At 43.4% G+C, this 19,761-nt stretch overlaps 1 protein-coding gene across 9 annotated transcripts in view; it reads right to left on the reverse strand.

The window, feature by feature from the left end:
* The window catches only part of LOC114860635 (thyroid hormone receptor alpha), a 184,437-nt gene that overhangs the window by 161,442 nt on the left and 3,234 nt on the right, over positions 1-19,761 (reverse strand). The window contains exon 2 of one of the 9 annotated variants that reach the window (XM_055510681.1): positions 1,802-12,643. The exons of the other annotated variants lie outside the window; for them this stretch is intronic. Coding sequence (XP_055366656.1) covers positions 4,064-5,641 — 1,578 coding nt within the window. The 5' untranslated portion in view covers positions 5,642-12,643 and the 3' untranslated portion in view covers positions 1,802-4,063. Of the gene's footprint in view, positions 1-1,801; positions 12,644-19,761 lie in introns of those variants that run through there. 9 annotated transcript variants of the gene reach the window in all.

A 19,761-nucleotide genomic window follows, 5' to 3' on the forward strand; every position in this document is an offset into this window, starting at 1 on the left:
CGGAAGGCTCACTGTCTGGTCTACATTGGAAATTAAGATATAGATTTGGATACTGTCCTTTTCCCTGATATATCAATAAGTCGCTCTATTACTGGTGGTGGTTGCATGTGGATGGCAGTATTCTTACTTTTTGCATTAAGTATTGACTTTAGTTGTTGGTATTCTAAGAAATTGGCACTAGTGATTTCATAGTGAGACACTAGTTCTTCAAAAGAGGTAAACTTGTCTCTTGTGAAAACATGTTTCAGATGTGTTATTCCTTTGATATGCCAAGTTGGAAAGTGTATTGCCTTTTTGTTTTGTATGATGTCTGGATTGTTCCAGAGAGGTGTGTTTTGGCAAAGAGTAAGCGAAGACCCATTAATTTTAGAGAAACTCCCACCAGGCTTGCAGAGATGCTTTTATGCTAATGTTCTGGTAACAACTATGATGTTTGATTTTGGTGCTGATAAAGGGCAGATCTGCAACTTTAATATTTCCACAAAATGTTTGTTCAATGTCTATCCAGGAGGAGTCTGCTGGCATGGGTTTTATCCATTTGTGGACATGGTTCAGTCTATTGGGCAAGAAAATAGTGGTGGAAGTTAGGTAGTTCTAGGCCGCCGCAGCGTCTGGATTTTTGAAGAGTTTTTAAACTAATTCGTGGTGGCTTGGTTTTCCACAAAAACTGTGAGATGTAGGAGTCTAATGTCTTAAACCACGCCTGGGCTGGCTGAGTTGGAATCATTGAAAATATGTAATTAATTTTTGGCAGGATCATCATTTTTATGGTGGCAATTCTTCCCATAAGTGAAATGGGTAAGGACTGCCATCTTTTGAGGTTGGCTTCTATTTGTTTTAATAATGGATTGTAGTTAGATCAATAAGCTCTGATAGCCTAGACGACAATTCAATGCCCAAGTATTTAATGTTTCCTGAATGGAGTGTGGTAGAGGAGATGTTAGTCACCTTAAGGTTAAGTGGTAGCACTATAGATTTGGTCCAGTTAATAGAGTACTCTGAAAGTCCTGCGAATTCATCTATGAGGCTGATAGTTGTAGGAAGAGACGTCTGTGGCTCAAGGAGAAACAGTAACACATCGTCAGCATATAAACTTATTTTATGATTTACTGATTTGGTCGATATTCCAGTAATTCCTTCATGCTGTCTTATTGCTGTGGCTAGAGGTTCAATAAATATTGCAAATAGTGATGGGGACAGTGGGCAGCCCTGTCTTGTCCCTCTATGCAGATTAAACCTTGGTGAGATCTGGTTGTTTGTTCTGACTGCAGCGTTTGCTGAGTTGTATAATATTTGGATCCAGTCTATGAATGTTTCCCCAATGCCGAATTTGTGCAGAGTGGCTAAAAGAAACTTCCAGTTTACTCTATCGAAAGCTTTTTCTGCATCTAAGGAGACGATGGCTGTCTCTAGTTTATGGATGGTGACATAATCAATTAAATTAATTAGTCTGTTCATATTGTTTGTTGACTGTCTACCTTTAATGAAGCAAGTAAGTAATACATTTAACCTTTTATTGTTTTAGCTTGTGCTGTGAAATTTGATAGGGGTGCAACCAGCTGCTGAAACCTAGCAGACCTGTTAAGTAAACAATCGGAGCAAAGTAAATAAGAAGCAGGGATGTACCTTAGGCTAACACATTCATAACTAAACAACTGTTGTACTGTGGTTTACCTTAGACATTAATACTAATACCAATAATAGTGTTAAGGTGTGTGCACATGTAGCCGGCCTATCCTGACTCTTAGTCTTGGCCGAAAAGATCTTCTGCGTTGTGTTTTCTCACATACACACCCTTCAAAAAAAAAACACAGAATCACCGCATGAAAGACCGACCACATGCTCCCCAAACCTAGCTTATGAACAGCTACCTTTAGCATTTCATTTCAGTGCTGTACAGTCTTACAAAATACATATAAATAAATACTGACGCTTAAAACGAAAATAATTTAACTTCGAAATGCAAGTTTAGAATTATCGTTTATCAACGACATGTGTTAACATATATACAGGAGCACCCGCATAAATTCGCCTTACCTCAACGAGGCTCAAAGCCGACTGAGGAAAGAAGCGCGACTTGACCGGAAATTACATAGCCAAAAGAGCAGAGGTCACAAAGAAAATAAATTAAAAATATAATAAATAAATAAAAATTCCCTCAAAATAAAAATCACATAAACCATGCACATAATACAAAAATATGACATAAAACAAAAAACAATGGATGGATAATTGGTGAAATATAAAACACCGTAGTTCACATGCTACATCCACCCCTCCTAGATTTCGCCAAAATCCAGGCCATATCGTTTATCGTTTAAACTTTATCCACAATGACATTGTCCTTATTTCATAACAAAAAATATACCCCCTACCAACCTAGGAAATATCTGTCCCCCTAAAACAGTGTAAGGAGTGACTGAGATCTTTTGCTAACCGAGCTAGCTAGATTCTGGAAATTGAAAGGCTTTTGAACCATGGACTCAATGAGCCGATTGACCTTTTTACTGATCCTTCCTGCTCGTGTCCTAACAACAAGCTCTACATTCTCAGGAGTGTGTGCTCGTCTGCTGTTCTCATGTTCTACAGCCGTTGGACATAACTGGTTATCAGTACCATGCTCTGAGATTTCCGTAAGGGACTTTGTCTCTTCATGTCTTGGTTGAGTGTCTGTTACAGTGGGTGGGTCTGACCCACATCCAACCCTCAAACCCTCGGTCACTGTCTTTGCCTGAATTGTGTTGTTCTCCTGAAGAGCTCTGTGTCAGATCACAGTCGGCTAACTCTACACTGTCTACCTCTGGAGTGTCCTGATCCATCTGGACTAACTCCGACTGCGTGTCTGCCTGATCTGACTCACTCTGAAGCTCCTGACTGCCATCACATACTGAGCCACCAACTACCCAAGCACTTATTCTATCCTCTGTATCCTCCTCCTCCAAGGAATCCAAGGGGTCAGAAGCACAGGATGTTTCCTCTGAATCAGAATCTCACAGGTCCTCTCCAGTCATTACCACAGGCAGAAAGCTAATGTAAAGGACCAAGTTGCGATGCACTGTTTTCATGTTGCCTTTGCCGTCCTGCAACTTATGTGTGGGTTTGCAGATTCCTATCCTTCACTATGTATACTGTCGCATCCCATTTGTCTGCCAATTTCTTCTTACCCCTTTCTCCTTTATTGGCAAGGAGAACTCTGTCTCCTATGTTCAGGTGAGTGCCTTTCACTTTTCTGTTGTAACCTTGTGCTTGCTTGTCCTGTTCCTTTACAGCATGTTTTTGGGCAATTCTGGCTGCTTCGTTGAGATGTGACATGAGTGTCTTAACGTAACTCTTATGATCAACAACCACTGGGTCATGAAGCACCTGCTTGAACATCACATCAACAGGGAGCCTAGGAGTCCTGCCAAACATAAGCTGGAATGGCGCATATCCCGTGGTTTCATGCACTGTTGCATTGTATGCAAAAGTCAAAGTCTGAATCTGTTGGGGCCACTTGTGTTTCTCTCTGAGGGGCAAAGACCTGAGCATACTGCCAAGTGTCCGAATAAATCTCTCAGTCCCTCCATTCCCCATGGGATGGTATGGTGTTGTGTGTGACTTAGAGACTCCTGACAGTTTGAGCAGTTCCGCTATGAGTTCACTTTCAAAGTTAGCCCCCTGATCAGAGTGGATACGTTCAGGGAACCCATACACACAGAAGACGTGATCCCACAGCTTTTTAGCCACTTGTTTAGCAGTCTGATTTGTCCATGGGAAGCATGGGCTAACTTAGTAAAGTGGTCTGTTATGACGAGCACATCTACTGAACGCTGCTTACTGTCTTCTGCACTCCAGAAATCCAGACACACCAACTGCATGGGTGCAGAAGTTCTGATGCTCTCAAGTGGTGCTCGAGCAGAGCGGTCAGGTGTTTTTGCAAGGATGCACCTTTGACAGCACTTGACATAATCTTTCACATCTGAATCCATCTTAGGCCAAAAGAACATTTGCCTCGCCAGATGCAAGGTCCTCGCCTGTCCCTGATGTCCAGCAATATCATGGATGCTGTGCAGTGCCTTTTCCCTTAGACTCTCTGGCAGAACAAACTGGTGCCTCTTTTGTTTACTAAAAGGGTCTTTGATGATCTGATAGAGATCTGATAGAGGTCCTCATAGAGATAGAGAACATTCTGGATCTTGAGCCTCTCCCACTGTTTAACTAGCACCATGACCTTGCCATTAAATCCTGTTCTCTCACGCCTGGAAGGCCGTCTCCTTCGAATTACATAAGGCAAGATTTTGGAAATGACTGGGTCAAGTTCTTGGCTTCGTTGCAGCTCTTTGAAAGTGAATGTAGAGAGTGAGTCTTGCCCTGGCGGCAACAGGTCCTGGACAGACTGGATTAACTCCACAGCTCTCACCTCAGCAGCCTCATCCCACTGGTCATGGGCATCAAAGACTGCTTTAATATCCACAGGACCACAACAATACCTAACATGATCAGCCTGAGACTTGGCAGCTTGAGAGTTTGACTTCTTCACTCGCTGACACTGGACCTTTAAGCGAAAGGAGTCTTGGATCCCACCATGGCTAACACCCTCGGCTTCAACTAGAAGGTGACCATACTGCTCTGTGATGAGTCGGTGACCAACTGTCTTTGTAAAGGGGTCTCTACTGAGAGCATCAGCCACAATGTTCTTTGTACCAGGTATGTGTTTCAAGTCAAATGTATAAGGGGCCAGTTTGGACACCCAGCGCTGCTCACACGCGTCAAGCTTGGGTTTTGTCATGATATATGTGAGAGGGTTGTTGTCTGTCCATACTGTGAAAGGATGGCCTTTTAACCAATGGCTAAATTTCTCACACACGCTCCATTTCAGGGCTAGAAACTCAAGTCTGTGGGCTGGGTATCTTTGTTGCGAGTTGCTCAAGGTCTTACTAGCAAAAGCAATGGGACGTGCCTTTTGTTCTCCAGCTGGTATCTGAGATAGTACAGCACCAAGCCCATCTAGAGACGCATCAACAGACAGTATCATAGGCTCAGAGAAATCTGGGTGTTTGAGGACAACACAGTTCAAGAGACTGTCTTTCAGGTTCGATAGAGCAGCCTCACATTCATCTGTCCAATCAGAAGGCTTGAGTTTCCTGTATGAGCCAGAATTGGAATTTATCTTGGCCCTTCCTCTCCTCTTTTGTCCAGCAGTGAGAGCGAACAGTGGCTTGGCTATGGAGGAACAATGTGGGATGAAGTGTTGGTAGTAAAACACCATCCCCAGGAAAGATTTTATCCTCCTTACTGATGGTGTATAACCATCATCCTCCATGAGATCCGTCTTTGACATCTTCGATATTACTTCAATTTTTGCTGGATCCACAGCCACTACATTGCTATCTACAACGTGACCTAGAAACTTGACTGAGGATCGCATCAGATGGCACTTTTTGGGGCTGAGCTTGAGATTATGTAACCGCAGCCGCTGAAACACGATTTCCAACCTCTCCAAAGCTTCCTCTTCTGTCGAGGCAAACACAAGCAGATCATCAAGGTAGCACAAGAGGCTACTGAAATTCAAATCCCCAAATATGCTGAGCATCATTCGCATGAATGCGGCAGGGCTGTTGCATAGACCTTGTGGCATCCTATTGTACTCATACAATCCCATGGGAGTTGTGAATGCAGTCTATCTCTTATCTTCCTCTGCCATTGGGATATTATAGAATCCTGATGTCAAGTCCATGGTGCTGAAGTAGGTGTTTCCACCCAGGGCAGTGGGTGTGCATCCTTGACAGTCCTCGCATTAAGCCACCTGAAGTCAGTGCAGATCCTCAAACTACCATCCTTTTTCCACACTAGCACAAGTGGAGATGCATAGTCACTCACAGACTTCCTTATTATTTCCTGCTCTTCCATTTCAGACAACACCTGTCGCAGTTTCTGGTAATGTGCTGGTGGTACTCTACGGTAAGGGAGGCAAAATGGCTTTTCATCAGTAAGGTGGATGCGATGCATGAAACCTTTTGCCTCGCCGCAGTCCAGGGTACTTTTGGAAAATATATCGTTGTACTTCTCAAGCAAACCAACCAACTTTTCCTTCCCCTCCATGTTAGCACAACAAAGATTAATGTCCACATCTTGAAGTCCAACCTGTTGGAGCCGCTGTTTAAGGTCCACAGGTTTGACATGTTCATGCTGCATCTACTGTTTGAGGTCCTCAGGTTGGTTGATGCCTTGGAAAACCTCAAATTCCTCCACAGCCAGACAAGGAGACACATCTGCCAATTTACAGTTTCTCCTGAGGATAATGGGCTTATCTGACAGGTTAGCAATTTTCATGGGAACCCATCTATCACCCCACAATGGAGTTATGACTCGTCCAACCATAATGTTGCGTGGCATGGACTTTGATGAGGTGGGCTCAACAATTACTGCACTGCCTGGTGACATGGGAACATTATCTGGTAGCTTACCCCAAACCAGGTGCTCTTGTTTTGCCAGCAAGGTAACAGACTGGTGGAGCTTAACTGTGCCAATCTTGTCTGGGGGTTCCTCATCTCCCCACTGGCACGAGTTTGCCATGAGGTTGAGAAACTGCTCACACTCTGAAGGAAGACTGCCACTGGAGATGAGACGCAAGCATTCACTGATTATCTTCAGCTGCTGCATGAGAAATCTGATTACATTTGTGCCTACGATCAAATCATCACGCTGCCCAGGCACTACAAGGATGGGAACAATACAGGTTTCGCCATAGATTTTCATCTCCACCTCATACATACACTTTGCTTTACTCTGTGTACCACCACAGCCTACCAACACAATCTCCTGAGCCAGGGAAATGGGTGCTGTGAGTAGATTGTCACTCAACATCTTCTGCTCTGCCTTCTCACTGAGAGTGCAGGCCATGGAACCCGAGTCAAGCATCCCCTGTACCTGGAATTTGTTGTTGACAGTGATAGAAGTGTAGAACAGTTCATCAAACGGATCAACTTTCTGTGTGTTCTGAACTATTACTTTAGCGCCAACTGGTGCTGCTGCACACGCCTTCACATAGTGCTTCTTCATATCATCACTGCTGAGGGTTTTTCCATCTGTGCCCACACATCCCCTCGTCCAATGCGGGCCAGCTAGTTTAAAGGCTGGGAAACATGCTGACTTTGAGAAAGCTGGCGGTTGGGACAGTTCTTTTTGATGTGGTTTGGCTTAAAGCACTCCAGGCATAGGTGTTTCTGCCTGCAGTGTGCAAGGGTGGAGTGCTCTGAAGACTGGCAGACTCTACACGATCTAATTGATCTAGTTGAGCGGGAGGAATCAAGTTACCTACAGCCTGATTGTTGTGTGACACTGCACGGTCAAAGAGGTTAATAAGCATCTTCATGCAGTCATCATTATAAGGGACTGTTGCATTTGTCTCCGTCTGTGTGGGTGCCTCAACTGTGTGGTGTGTCATGAGAGAATCATCAGGTGCAAGAGTCTGAGCTTGAACTGTAGCTGATCTGATGCTTTTTGATCTGTAAGTCACCCGCTCTTTCATTTCCATTTGATAGCGATCAACATGCTCCTGAATTTCACTGGCTGCCCATTTATCTGGTGCCTTAAACTTGAGAATGGCAGCAAGTGTGGGATCTGGACAGTACTTGACAAACATCATTGCAGCCTCTTGACATGGGTCCTCTAGATGTCGTCCTAGCCTCTTTCAGCCCTCCCCTGCTGCGTCAACTGCCTTATTGAGTCTAACCCAATACTCCACAGGGGTCTCTCCTGGCACTGGAACTGTGCTATAGAAATCGGCCATAGGCATACATGAATAAGTCACTTTACCAAAGTGCTGCATAAGGATGTCAAAGATGACTTTTGGGTTCTCTTGAGGCTTCGAGGATGGGCTGCTCCTCAGGGTAATCCTCACAACATCCTTAGCCTTGCCCATTAACTTAGACATAATTTCTAAGTACTGTTCCTTAACAGGTGTAGCTCGTTTCCTCAGATACACTTCCACCAACTCTTTCCATTCAGACACTGTGTTTTTATCTGACCCATCTCCCCTGAAGAGAGGAGGCTCTCTCACATCAGACTGTAGGACTAACTTTGCACCAGTCAAGTTAAGGTAAGTGGGTTCACTGGGCAACTGGCTTTCACTGCTCTGAGCTTGTGTGCTACCGACACTTCCCACCCCACCATCTCCCTTTAACTCTTCTCTTATAGTCTGTCCCACTTGCTGAGCAATGTGTGTTATTAAGTCATTGAGTGACTGATCAATTGTGGCTGGAATGTCTGAAGGTGTATCACCATGCCTAAAACCAGGAGCTGTATATGAGTGGAACAGAAAACTGGCGACTCTAAGTTATTTGCACCACAAACTGGCAAAACATAACACAGAATCACCGCATGAAAGACCGACCACATGCTCCCCAAACCTAGCTTACGAACAGCTAACTTTAGCATTTCATTTCAGTGCTGTACAGTCTTACAAAATACATATAAATAAATACTGACGCTTAAAACGAAAATAATTTAACTTCGAAATACAAGTTTAGAATTATCGTTTATCAACGACATGTGTTAACATATATACAGGAGCACCCGCATAAATTCGCCTTACCTCAACGAGGCTCAAAGCCAACTGAGGAAAGAAGCGCGACTTGACCGGAAATTACATAGCCAAAAGAGCAGAGGTCACAAAGAAAATAAATTAAAAATATAATAAATAAATAAAAATTCCCTCAAAATAAAAATCACATAAACCATGCACATAATACAAAAATATGACATAAAACAAAAAACAATGGATGGATAATTGGTGAAATATAAAACACCGTAGTTCACATGCTACACACATACTCATACAAACATATACATATCATATACATACATATGTGCATTGTTATACATATCCCATACAACTTAATAAAAGTCATGACATACAACACCACAATTTCCATATTCACATGTTATTGATATTGGTAGTGATAAGTATCAGTAATACTTACAGTTGGATTTGGAAAGTGTCTCACTACAAGGTTAGTAAGGCTGTAGCTTGGTATTATTCACCCAAAGGGTGAGGCAGACGTTGGTGCATGAACAATGCCACTTGTGAAAGCCAGGGTGATGTGAGGGGCTCGGCCACTACGCCCATCCAACAAGCAGAGGAAAGAATCCTAGTAGCCAGGGAGCCCACACACCTTCAGTTCCAGGAGGGCAGGTGTTGCGACCCAAGCCGCCCACGTAGAACCCCCCCAGGCAAAGCTGCAGCAGCCACAGAGACAGCACCCCAGGTCAGAGTGGGCCACCGGGGGTCAACGCTGTCCACCCTATGAGAACCAGGGGCAAACACTCCCCCCGGTGGGAGGGTCGGCCTGAAAGAGTGGAGCCCAAGGACCCACGGTCCGTAGGGAGCCCGCCAGGAGATGCCCCCGCGCCCAGAGTGGGACCCGCCCCCAGGCCACCACCCCCACACGAGCGAAGCGGGGCCTACCCCATCGGCCCGACCTCATCCCCTGGCACCACACCGGCCTGCAGCACAAGGCCAGCAATTGGTGGGGGTCAGCAGAAAAGAGACCACCCAGGCAGACGAGCATCGTACCCCGGGCGGAAAACCGGACCCCCCACACTCCAACCGCACCACACGCATACAAACTCACACAAACACAGACGCATACAACCACCCACATGCCCCCCCGGAAGGAGCCCCCAGATTCCTGGACGAGTGTGTATGGCTAATGCCATTAAAACTGCAGAGCATCCCACTTGGGAGGGACGGAACCACTTCCCGGTAGCACCGGTCCCTCCATCAGCAGGACGCCCCTTGCAGACCTAAGTGGATGAATGTGCTTGCCCCGTGTAGTGCTACGCTCAAACCCACACACATACTCTGCGGTTGTGCATTGAGGGCCAGCCTCCGCCCAGGGCCCAATGAAGGTTGTAGCTTGAGTAGTCCGCCAACCCCCCCTGCAACAGGCCCGAGCAGTCACCAGAGGGCGTCGGACCGCTAGGGCAGGCAGCGCCCCACCCGAGCAGGGGCAGCGCCCCAAGGGAGAGACACCCCTCCGGGCACAGGCAGGCACCCCCGGAGGGAGTCCCCCGGACGCAGGTCACCCAGGTCTCCGCCCCCAGGTCCGCCCCCCGTACACCGGCAGGGAGGCCCGCCTCCGCTCACCGGAGACAGGCACACGCCAGCCCTCAAAATGGCCCTACTCCGGCACAGGGCCGCCAGTCTCAGCAGCCACCACACCCCCGCCGCAGGGGACCCATGCGGCCAGCCCAGAGTCCACCAGTCCCGTTGTCCTGGTTCCTTAGGTAGGCAGGCACCCCCAACCACCAGTCACCCCCCCACCACTGTGCCAGACATGACGCAGTACCCGAACCCCACGTATCCTTACCTGGAAATAGAATCAATCAGGAGTATAGTTTTCGTCATTGATTTGATGAAGCAGACAATGTGTCTAAGGTGGTATAATCTAACAAGCTGTTCAGGTAATAAACATTAAGGAGTAATGCCTAATTTTTTTTTTTAGTTTTCCAGTTCATAAGGATGATTTTCTTTGCGACACAGAGGGCAGAAAGAAGTGTGTGTGATTAGTTTGTCTCTAGATCAAGCCCACTTAGATCTCCTAGAAGACAAAGTGCAGGGGCTGCTGGGATTGGACAGCTTAACTGGGTTGACAGGTGTTCAGATACTCTTTGCCAAAATTGCTGCACAGGTGACCATAATGCATGTAGGAATCTATCTGCTGTGTTATCTGTACAGTGAGGGCAAATATTTGAGTTTGTGAGACCCATTTGGAACATCCTTTGTCCTGTATAGTGAGTTCTATGAAGAATTTTGTATTGTATTAGTTGTAAATTTGTATTTTTTGTCATTCTGAATAAATTAGAACATATATTATTCCAGAACGTGTAATTAGTGGTGATATTGAGATCAGCTTCCCATTTAGAGATCGGAAGGCTCACTGTCTGGTCTACATTGGAAATTAAGACATAGATTTTGGATACTGTCCTTTTCCCTGATATATCAATAAATTGCTCTATTACTGGTGGTGGTTGCATGTGGATGGGAGTATTCTTACTTTTTGCATTAAGTATTGACTTTAGTTGTTGGTATTCTAAGAAATTAGCCCTAGTGATTTCATAGTGGGACACTAATTCTTCAAAAGAGGTAAACTTGTCTGAAAACATGCTTCAGATGTGTTATCCCTTTGATATGCCAAGTTGTAAAGTGTATTGCCTTTTTGTTTTGTATGATGTCTGGGTTGTTCCAGAGAGATGTGTTTTGGCAAAGAGTAAGCGAAGACCCATTAATTTTAAGAAAATCCCACCAGGCTGTCAGAGATGCTTTTATGCTAATGCTCTGGTAACAACTATGATGTACTGTCAGGAGGGGCATCAGCTTACGTTGCTGACATTAGCTTGTGGATTAGTTTGGCCTGTATATTCAAACAAACTGTTAAAATATAACCTTTTATTAAAAACGGAATGCAATTCCCAAACATTTGTATTAGTGCTGGGCAGCGATTAAATCCTTAATCGCGTTAACTGCATGAGCTTTCTGTGATTAATTGCAAAAACGCATTAATATGAGAAGCATTCAGTTACAAATTCAAAAGTAATATAATGCGCAATTTTAAAACTACTACTCTCCGATGAGAGCAACAGTTTGTGCACGTAACGCCATCGATTTTCCTGTCCTCTCCTTTTCATCCAACACGTGTAGGGACGATGTTTCTCTGCTGGCCTAGGAACACCTTGAGACCTGGCTGAACGAAGTGTTTGGGGAGAGGGAAGTCTAGAGCTGTCGGCTTAGACTGCTGCTCCTGTGACCCAGCCCCGGATAAGCGAATGAAAATGGATGGATGGTTTCCTTATTTTATTTTAATATTACATATAAGATAACACATTTCGTAGCTATCTCTCTGTAAAGACGGGGCCGTAACATAATTGGGGGCCCGTCCGGGATCTCTCTTGGCGTTATTTATTTACATTCTGTAGGAGTGTGTAGGGGTTTATGAGCTTTGATATAAATCAGTTTGCGCAAAACCCCACACACAAGAGATTTGATCGGTGCACTAAGGCGCACTAACTGATTTACTATTAGTCGCAAACGTTTTTGATATTGCAGTAACGCTGATCGTCAGGAAGGTGGAAGTTAAGGCCATTTTGGTGGAAGGGTTTACATTTGTTGAACTGCTGAATGTAACACAAAATCACAATGTTGATTATGGTCGCAAGGCGATCTGGGTGCTACTGCTAAGAAAAAGCGTCTTTTGAAAAAGCAGTGATTATGGGATCTAATCCTATTTTTAAAGCTTTTTCGTGCCAATTTCACAATATTTGAGAACATTCAACAACCAAACAAGACCCAAAAAGCAACCATCAAACTGCATGAGATTACGTGTTGTAAAACTGTAAAGACTGTTTATATTGTGTACAGAAGACAGAATATTGATGAGGACAGCTAACACGCTTTTCCCCATTTCAAACAGCTGCCTTATTAAGAGCAACCATTGCAGCATTCCGAAGTCGCTCACCAGTGAATCTGGAATTGCATCTTTAACACCGGCAGCAGTGAGAACACGTTAGGCGATTTTCATTTAGTTTCCCAAGCCATGCAGAGCCCAGTATAGGGATGAAAGAGCCACGGGTTGCTGACCATTTATTTAGCAGGATCACATAGCTGGAAATAAAAAAATAATTCTTGTGAAAGAATAAATTTTAAATTTTGATAAATTTTGTTTTCATAGGTGACTATTAATAAACATGTTCTAATGTAAATGTTTTACAATTTTACAAAGGTAAATCTCCCTTAAGACGTGAGGTGTAGGGTCTCCCTGTGTACACACATGAACCCACTATACCTGGAATTGCCTGACAAAACCTGACAAAGAAACTTGTACTACTTGTTAAAAACTGGCCAAAATACACATTAAAAACGAACCATTGAATTAATGCTGTGATATTTCAGTCTGGTGCAAATTCACAATCATTATTATTATTATGCACATGTTCTGTACACTACAAGGTGGAGACTTTCACTTTCTGACAGAGAGCAGCGCTGTTAGTGGCATCAATGCTCATCCGTCCCAATTATTTCTTCTTCTTTTTGATATATGGCTTACGCTATATTACACTTCAGTTTTACAAAAAAAAAAATGTTCTCCACTACTCAAGACATTATTGTGGTGGATTTTGGCTTTTGCAAGTCATCATTGCCTTTGTATATGTCACATGATTAAATGTATGTTTAGACAGGTTTACAGTTACACAAAATGTGTAACTCGTTATCGAAACAAATCTAAATGGCCCGTGTCAAGTACTGCAGCTTGTTTATGGTATGTGACAGTGAATATATGAACCAGTAAATGCTTTTCCAACATTGTATGTACACACCAAAAGTTTGGAGAGGAGGTAAAATTAAACTTCTGAATTAAAATAATATTTTTTAGAAGTGTTTTGCCTGTTAACTTTCTAGACGTTCTCTAATACATGTTGCTGACAGAAAGAAATATTTAAGCATCCCCCAGACAACAGCTGCTAAAGGCTACATAAACACATTCATGAACTCAAGCTTTGTAACAGAGCCCAGATAGGACTTTAACAAACAGACAATAATAAGATGAAAGTGTATAATCATAATAAGGACCTCTTGTTATTATTTGAAGCAGTCCGGGTATACTAGAAAAGGACAGCAGTTAATTGCAGCTACCAAATCCAGTTAAAGTTTCTTCAAAGTAAGAGGCTGTAATGTGCATAATAAACCTTTCACACTGTGCTAAAACGGTCTTGTTCACTCACGGTGCCTCTGCTAATCCTAAAAAGGTACCTGAGGTTCATAAAACATTAACCAAGCCTGAGCACGTGGAAGCAGCTGCATTCTTCAAAGTTCATTTTATAGTCCATGCTTTTCTGCAACGCACATGATTCAAGATTTAAAGATAAAGGAGCATTTTAAACATACTTCAGCACACTTTAGTTCACACACCTACTTCAGTGGATTACAACAGAAGGAACGTGATCAGAGCATAAATTAAAAAAAAAAATTAAAAACTAATTATTTTAACGGATCTGATTAAAATGTGTGTGGGCCCACAACACAAATACAGTCAGGTCTATATATGCATGTAGAATTACACAATTTTCAGCACATTGTAGGTGCCACCATATTGTATGTGTTATGACAAAATGAAGACAGCATGTTAACTTTCAGGTTTTAGGTAAAATACTAGACAAACTTGAAGGAACTATTTATATAAACATCCTTGAAGATATTACATACTTTGTGAAGTCTAGCAGTAACACAATCACATTTAAAGCCTTGGTTGGTTTAAGAGTGCAATAAAAGTAAATTAACTTATTGCATCTTATCTTATTAACTTATTGATGTTAACTAGCTCCAGCTCCAACCACAGTCTTTAGAAGTTGTCTTAGGCTTCTTTTCACCTCGCTGAGCAACACTGTGACTTGGGAGACATCTTGGTTGGGCGCCCACCTGTATGCAAAGCAGCCGCAGTACCAAACTGCCTCTATTTATAGGCAGTATGTTTGTGGACTGATGTGTATCTAAACTCTGAGATTTACATGGTTTTCCAGTTCCAGTTAGTGTTTAGTAGCATCAGGATTCTATGGTTTCACCTACTGTACCAGTCATGTCATTGAGCATATTTATTGAGCCGGTTCTCAGACATGAAAGATCCTGAGTGTTTGCATTTTATCAGTTTAGAATTATTCTGTGTTTGTAACTTTGCTAAAGTTTAGATTATAAAACCAGAAACTGGTTCACTGTATATGTTCCATCCCTCCCCTGCACCTGAGGCAGATGACTTTAAACATTAAGACAGAAGAACAGAGAGGTTCACTTGCTCACTCATCTACTGCATTTTACTGTGTACAAAACAGCTGTCAGTTGATGCACAACAGCAAATAATTTTAAAGGACCTAATTTTGGTCTGTTTGGACTAAATATCACAGCGTTACTACCACCTCCTGGAGATACATTACTCATTTTATACATAATCAAAATGGCGTATCTGTATTTGAAAAATCTAAAATAACACTGTATATAAACTGTTTATTTGATCAGTTTTAGTTTCCAGTGAACTGTGTTATGGGAAAAATTGTCTCTTCCTTATTTTTATGTGTCTTCCTTATTTCTATGCATTTCTATGCAGTTATTATACGAGTTATGACTTATGTTCTACAATTAATATCTTATGTTTTGTCTTACTGTATGCATTTGACATTTGACCTACATTGTTCAATGGTTGTCTCTGCCTGATAGACTCTCAACTCTAGCTCCCAAACCCAAGGTCGGGGAGTTGTGTCTCTGTCTGTTGAGACTTGGTGCTCCTTTCTCACAGATAGTTGGACGTCAGCGATGCAGGTGTGAGAAAGTAAAAATCTTCACACACACTGCGACAGGGAGGAGATGGTGCATGTAATTTGATTGGGTTAGAAAGACATTCCACCCTAGTCGGACAGAGAAGCTAAAAGGCAGAAGCAACTTGAGGATCGTGGGCTCTTTGCAACACACCTTCGTGGTGTGTGCAATGATCTCCCCAGCTGGTTTTTGGTTTGTTGATGTGCACGATCAACATCCATGCTTTTTATTTGCTTTCCCCATTATTTTTATTTTCTTTATTATTTCAATAAATTGCACAAAAGGACAACTCTCTCTCATCTACTTCTTTATGGAAAATTTCCACCACAGAAATTGGCGTCACGAACAGGATCCCGCGGCAGGTCGTCTGGACGGTGTGACCAGGGACGATAGTCCTGAGGACTAGGGTCGCTCAGCCTCCAAACCTCTACAGACATTCAGAGCTGGGAGGACTGCTCACCCGTCTGGATCGCCTCTGACGAGATCCACGAACTCAGATTCAAACTCAAATCCTAATTTGGCTCGGCTCGGTGAGAGAGATTCCTTTGATTTGGGAAAAAACAAAAGGATTGGAACTTTTTTTTTTAATTTAGCTGAAACATTTCAATTTGTTGAAAAAAAAAGAAAAAGAAAAGAAATCTTCTATTTGGTTGAAACACTAAATTTGATTAGGAAAATTAATTAGATCGAGAAAAAAAAAAAATCCCAATATTACATGTTCTTAATTAGGTGAAAGTCTGCTCTGGGTGGTGAGACGTCGGTTGCTAAGGGTTGGCTCGTGGAACCGAGCTTCCGTCTGTACTGAGGATACAGACATGTTTTTTTGATCTGTGCGTGGTCCACACGTGGGGGACTGAGTATAAAAGACGGCTTCTGAAAGAGGGAGTGCGTTTGCAGAGTGAAGTATTTTCAAGATACGAGGGACCCGGGCCTAGAGGGGCCTAACGTTGAGGAAATACTTCGTGAAAGGCTCTGTCGCCAGATCAGGTTGGTTCCCTTTTTACGGAGACGTCCGATAAAAAGGCATTTTGGGAAGGTTCCGGCCGGAACACACAAAAAATCTAAGGCAGGAAACCGCCGGACTCTGAAAGACGGGTTCGGGGCAATTTGAGTCTTCACCACCAGACAGCAACCGTACAAAACTAAATGTAATTAAAGTAAATATGGTTATTAGTGCGTTTCATGTTTCCACGAGTGGGAAACTGGTTATGGGTTCAAAAGGAGAATCGCTTTGTGTAAAAGACATATGCACCTTTAAAGAAAATAATTAGAGACAAAAGAAAAGATCTGAAAAAGCAAAACTATCAAAACTAAAGCCCTAAAAGAAACAAAAGAGAGATGAGAGTAACAGGAAAAAAGGAGATAACAACTCTGGGGAAGAATTGTTTGCACTCTGCCACACACACACACCACACACACACACCACACACACACATATCATGCCAAGAGCAAATGCTCCCATTGTTTCTGCTCTCTATTCTAATGCAGAACTGAGCGCGATGAGGGTAAATCCGGATCTGGACTCCTTTCCCACCATCAGCAGAAGAACCGAAGGAGAAGAAGCGCCTGTCCAACAACCAGAACAGGGTGGAAGCTCTGACACCACAGCAGCTGGAGGACACAGACCACAGCATGGACGCCTCACAGACTCCCACAACGTCTGCAGCCGTCACGTTCTGGGCTCATCAGATGAACCAGCTACTACAAGCCCTGCACCAGCATGAAAGGACTGTGTCTGAAGCTTCTGAAGCCGTGAAACTGTCATACACGCGTGTGTGTCTGACACAGACACCTGCTTATGACAATCAGCAAAGGAAAACAAGGACAGAGCAACAGCAGAGAAGACGTGCTCTGACACAGACACTGGTTGAAACAACAGGAGAGGCTTCAGACGTGATCGGCCCAATAGAGCTGCATGTGAAGATCCAGGAAACGTCTGTCATCGAGGAACAACTGTCCCATTGAAAAGCTTCACCCACTGGCGCTCACATGAGACTGATGGTTGGGGAAGGAGGAAGGTGACGGTTCCTTTTCACGTGATGTACAAGACGGTACCGCAAACACACACACATTCATACACGCAATGAAGAAACACGCTTACAGCTGATACACGCTCAAATTCATGTTCATGCTTATCTGCTCGCAATGAAGAATCGCTTTTTGCTTAAAAAAAAATCCCAGAGTGATTTTCAAATGATGACAAACAGCTAAATGACAACTACTGCATGACCTTACAGTCTGATGGGTTCAAACTATTTTAACTTGCAACAAATTCAGTAATAAAATCCTCCATGTTTCTAAAAAGATTGTGCACAATATAGGTTTGTCTGGCCAGACTAGAAGACTATAGGAAACAAAACAGACTATAGAGAAAACAAAACAGACTGTAGAAAAAGAAACAAAAAAACAGACTATAGGAAGACTGAAACTGACCGAGACTGACTGAAACAGACTATTAATGACTATTAAAGGGAAGACGACTATTAGAGAGAAGTAATAATAATTACTGTACGTACCAGACTATTAAAGAAAAACTTATTCTTTCACTGTCTTGTGCAACATCTGACAGAAAGACACATTGAGATTCATTTTTGCTTTCAAACTTGTGCCCAGTTAAATTTTTAGGAAGAGATCTCATGTGTAGTTTAGGTATTTGATTGATTTCCACTCCAGACGGAGTGCAGGTTACATCTACAGACATTCTAAATAATCCCTCTTTTGCTGGTGTTAACTTCAGCTCAGCTGTGCTCTTATCATTGGCTGCTGAGGGGGGGCTGTAACTGAGGCCCTCACACAGGCTGCATCTCAGCTTGTTTATGATTTCACACACACACACACACTCAAACTGACCTCAAGTTCATTCTTTTGGGATGAACACAGGTCTGCGCTTGCGATTTCTTTTACTAACGAACAAAAAAGATTTTTATTTTTATTCTACAGCTCCACACGTCCCTCTGTGAAAACATGATGGAGACAGATGACAGGACGTGGGTCCTTTCATGAACAGATGTCAACGGGGTGGAGACTGGTGAACGACTTCCGACCCCATGTGACGTAATCACCTACTTTACATACTTTTAGAAAACCTTTCTTTTTTATTCTGCCTGTCATGTGCAGCAAACAGTGAACTGGGTACCTCCACACTCTAATGACACACATTACACGCTTTTGTTTTTATTTTCATTTCAGAGGACGCTCTGACCCAACACTCAGCCTTACAGGAAGCCCTGCTTCCCTGTGGCTCACACACAGACATGATGTAGGTTCAATCAGAGGATGTGAACCAGTGGTCATCACACCTAAATCTGACCACAGACCATGTAAACAACACCACCCTCTTAAAGGAGCCAAAGATGGCGTTACTGCAGACACCGCTAAGATACTGAAACATTGGATGCTACAGGCCACAAAGAGCCTGTCTAAATTACACTTTGTTCAGACAAAGGTTATTTTCTGGGTCATTGTAATTACAGCTGATGGCAAATCCATCTCACCCAACAGAGTTAAAGCAATTTGAGACCTGCCTAAACCGTGCACGTAAAAACAGCTGATGTCTTTTCTAGGTCTTTGTTCTTATTGTAGGACCTTCAGTCCTAACTTTACTGTCTTTGAGGCCCCACTCAGGGTTCTGATGCAGGCATCTTCATCGTCCACTTCTTGTCTCACGTGGACGTCTGAGGCTGAACAACGTTCACTGACCTCATGCTTGCTCTTCAGTTGGCTCCTACTTTGGGTCTTCCTGATCTGACCCTACGTGACCTTTCACTCAAACAGTGGATGAGAAATCAGGTTGTACGACTTCTGTTCTTTTGTCCTCATACTGTCTTTGATTCTTTTGGAATAGATCACATCTTTCTACAGCCTGATGGCTTAGATGCAACACCACCTTACTCAACATGCTGAACGTTATTATCAAGAGGTCGTCTTGAAGTCTGGCTCTTTGCTAAGACACTACTCTGCTCAGGCTGCAGAGTTGATCGCGTTGACTGAAGCTAGTAAACTAGCAGAAGGAGAGACTGTTACCATCTACAGACTCACAGATGCTTGTCACACGTTGGTTCTCTGTGGAAGCATGGGAAGCTTTAAAGTCTGATTGCAAACCTATCTTACATCATGATAAGGTTCTGCTTTGCAGGACGCTGTCCTGCTGCCTACAGCTAATGCTGTTTGTAACTGTCCAACATCAGTGACGACTTTGTTTGTGCCGACATGCAGCTGCAGACGCTGCTGCGAAGGTCGCTGCCCAACAACCCCTCCCTCTCCTGATCCTTGTTCCCTCTCTCCAACTCTCTCTATCCTTTCCTTCCTCTCTCCCTGTGCTTTAAACATTTTCTACCTCACAGGAACACCGACTCTGGCTGACGAATGGTTCCACCTGTAGCCATGGAGTCTGGTTTGGGCCTGATGGCAGCCGTGCC

Source organism: Betta splendens, chromosome 8 (genome assembly GCF_900634795.4).
Source record: "Betta splendens chromosome 8, fBetSpl5.4, whole genome shotgun sequence".
NCBI lineage: Eukaryota > Metazoa > Chordata > Actinopteri > Anabantiformes > Osphronemidae > Betta > Betta splendens.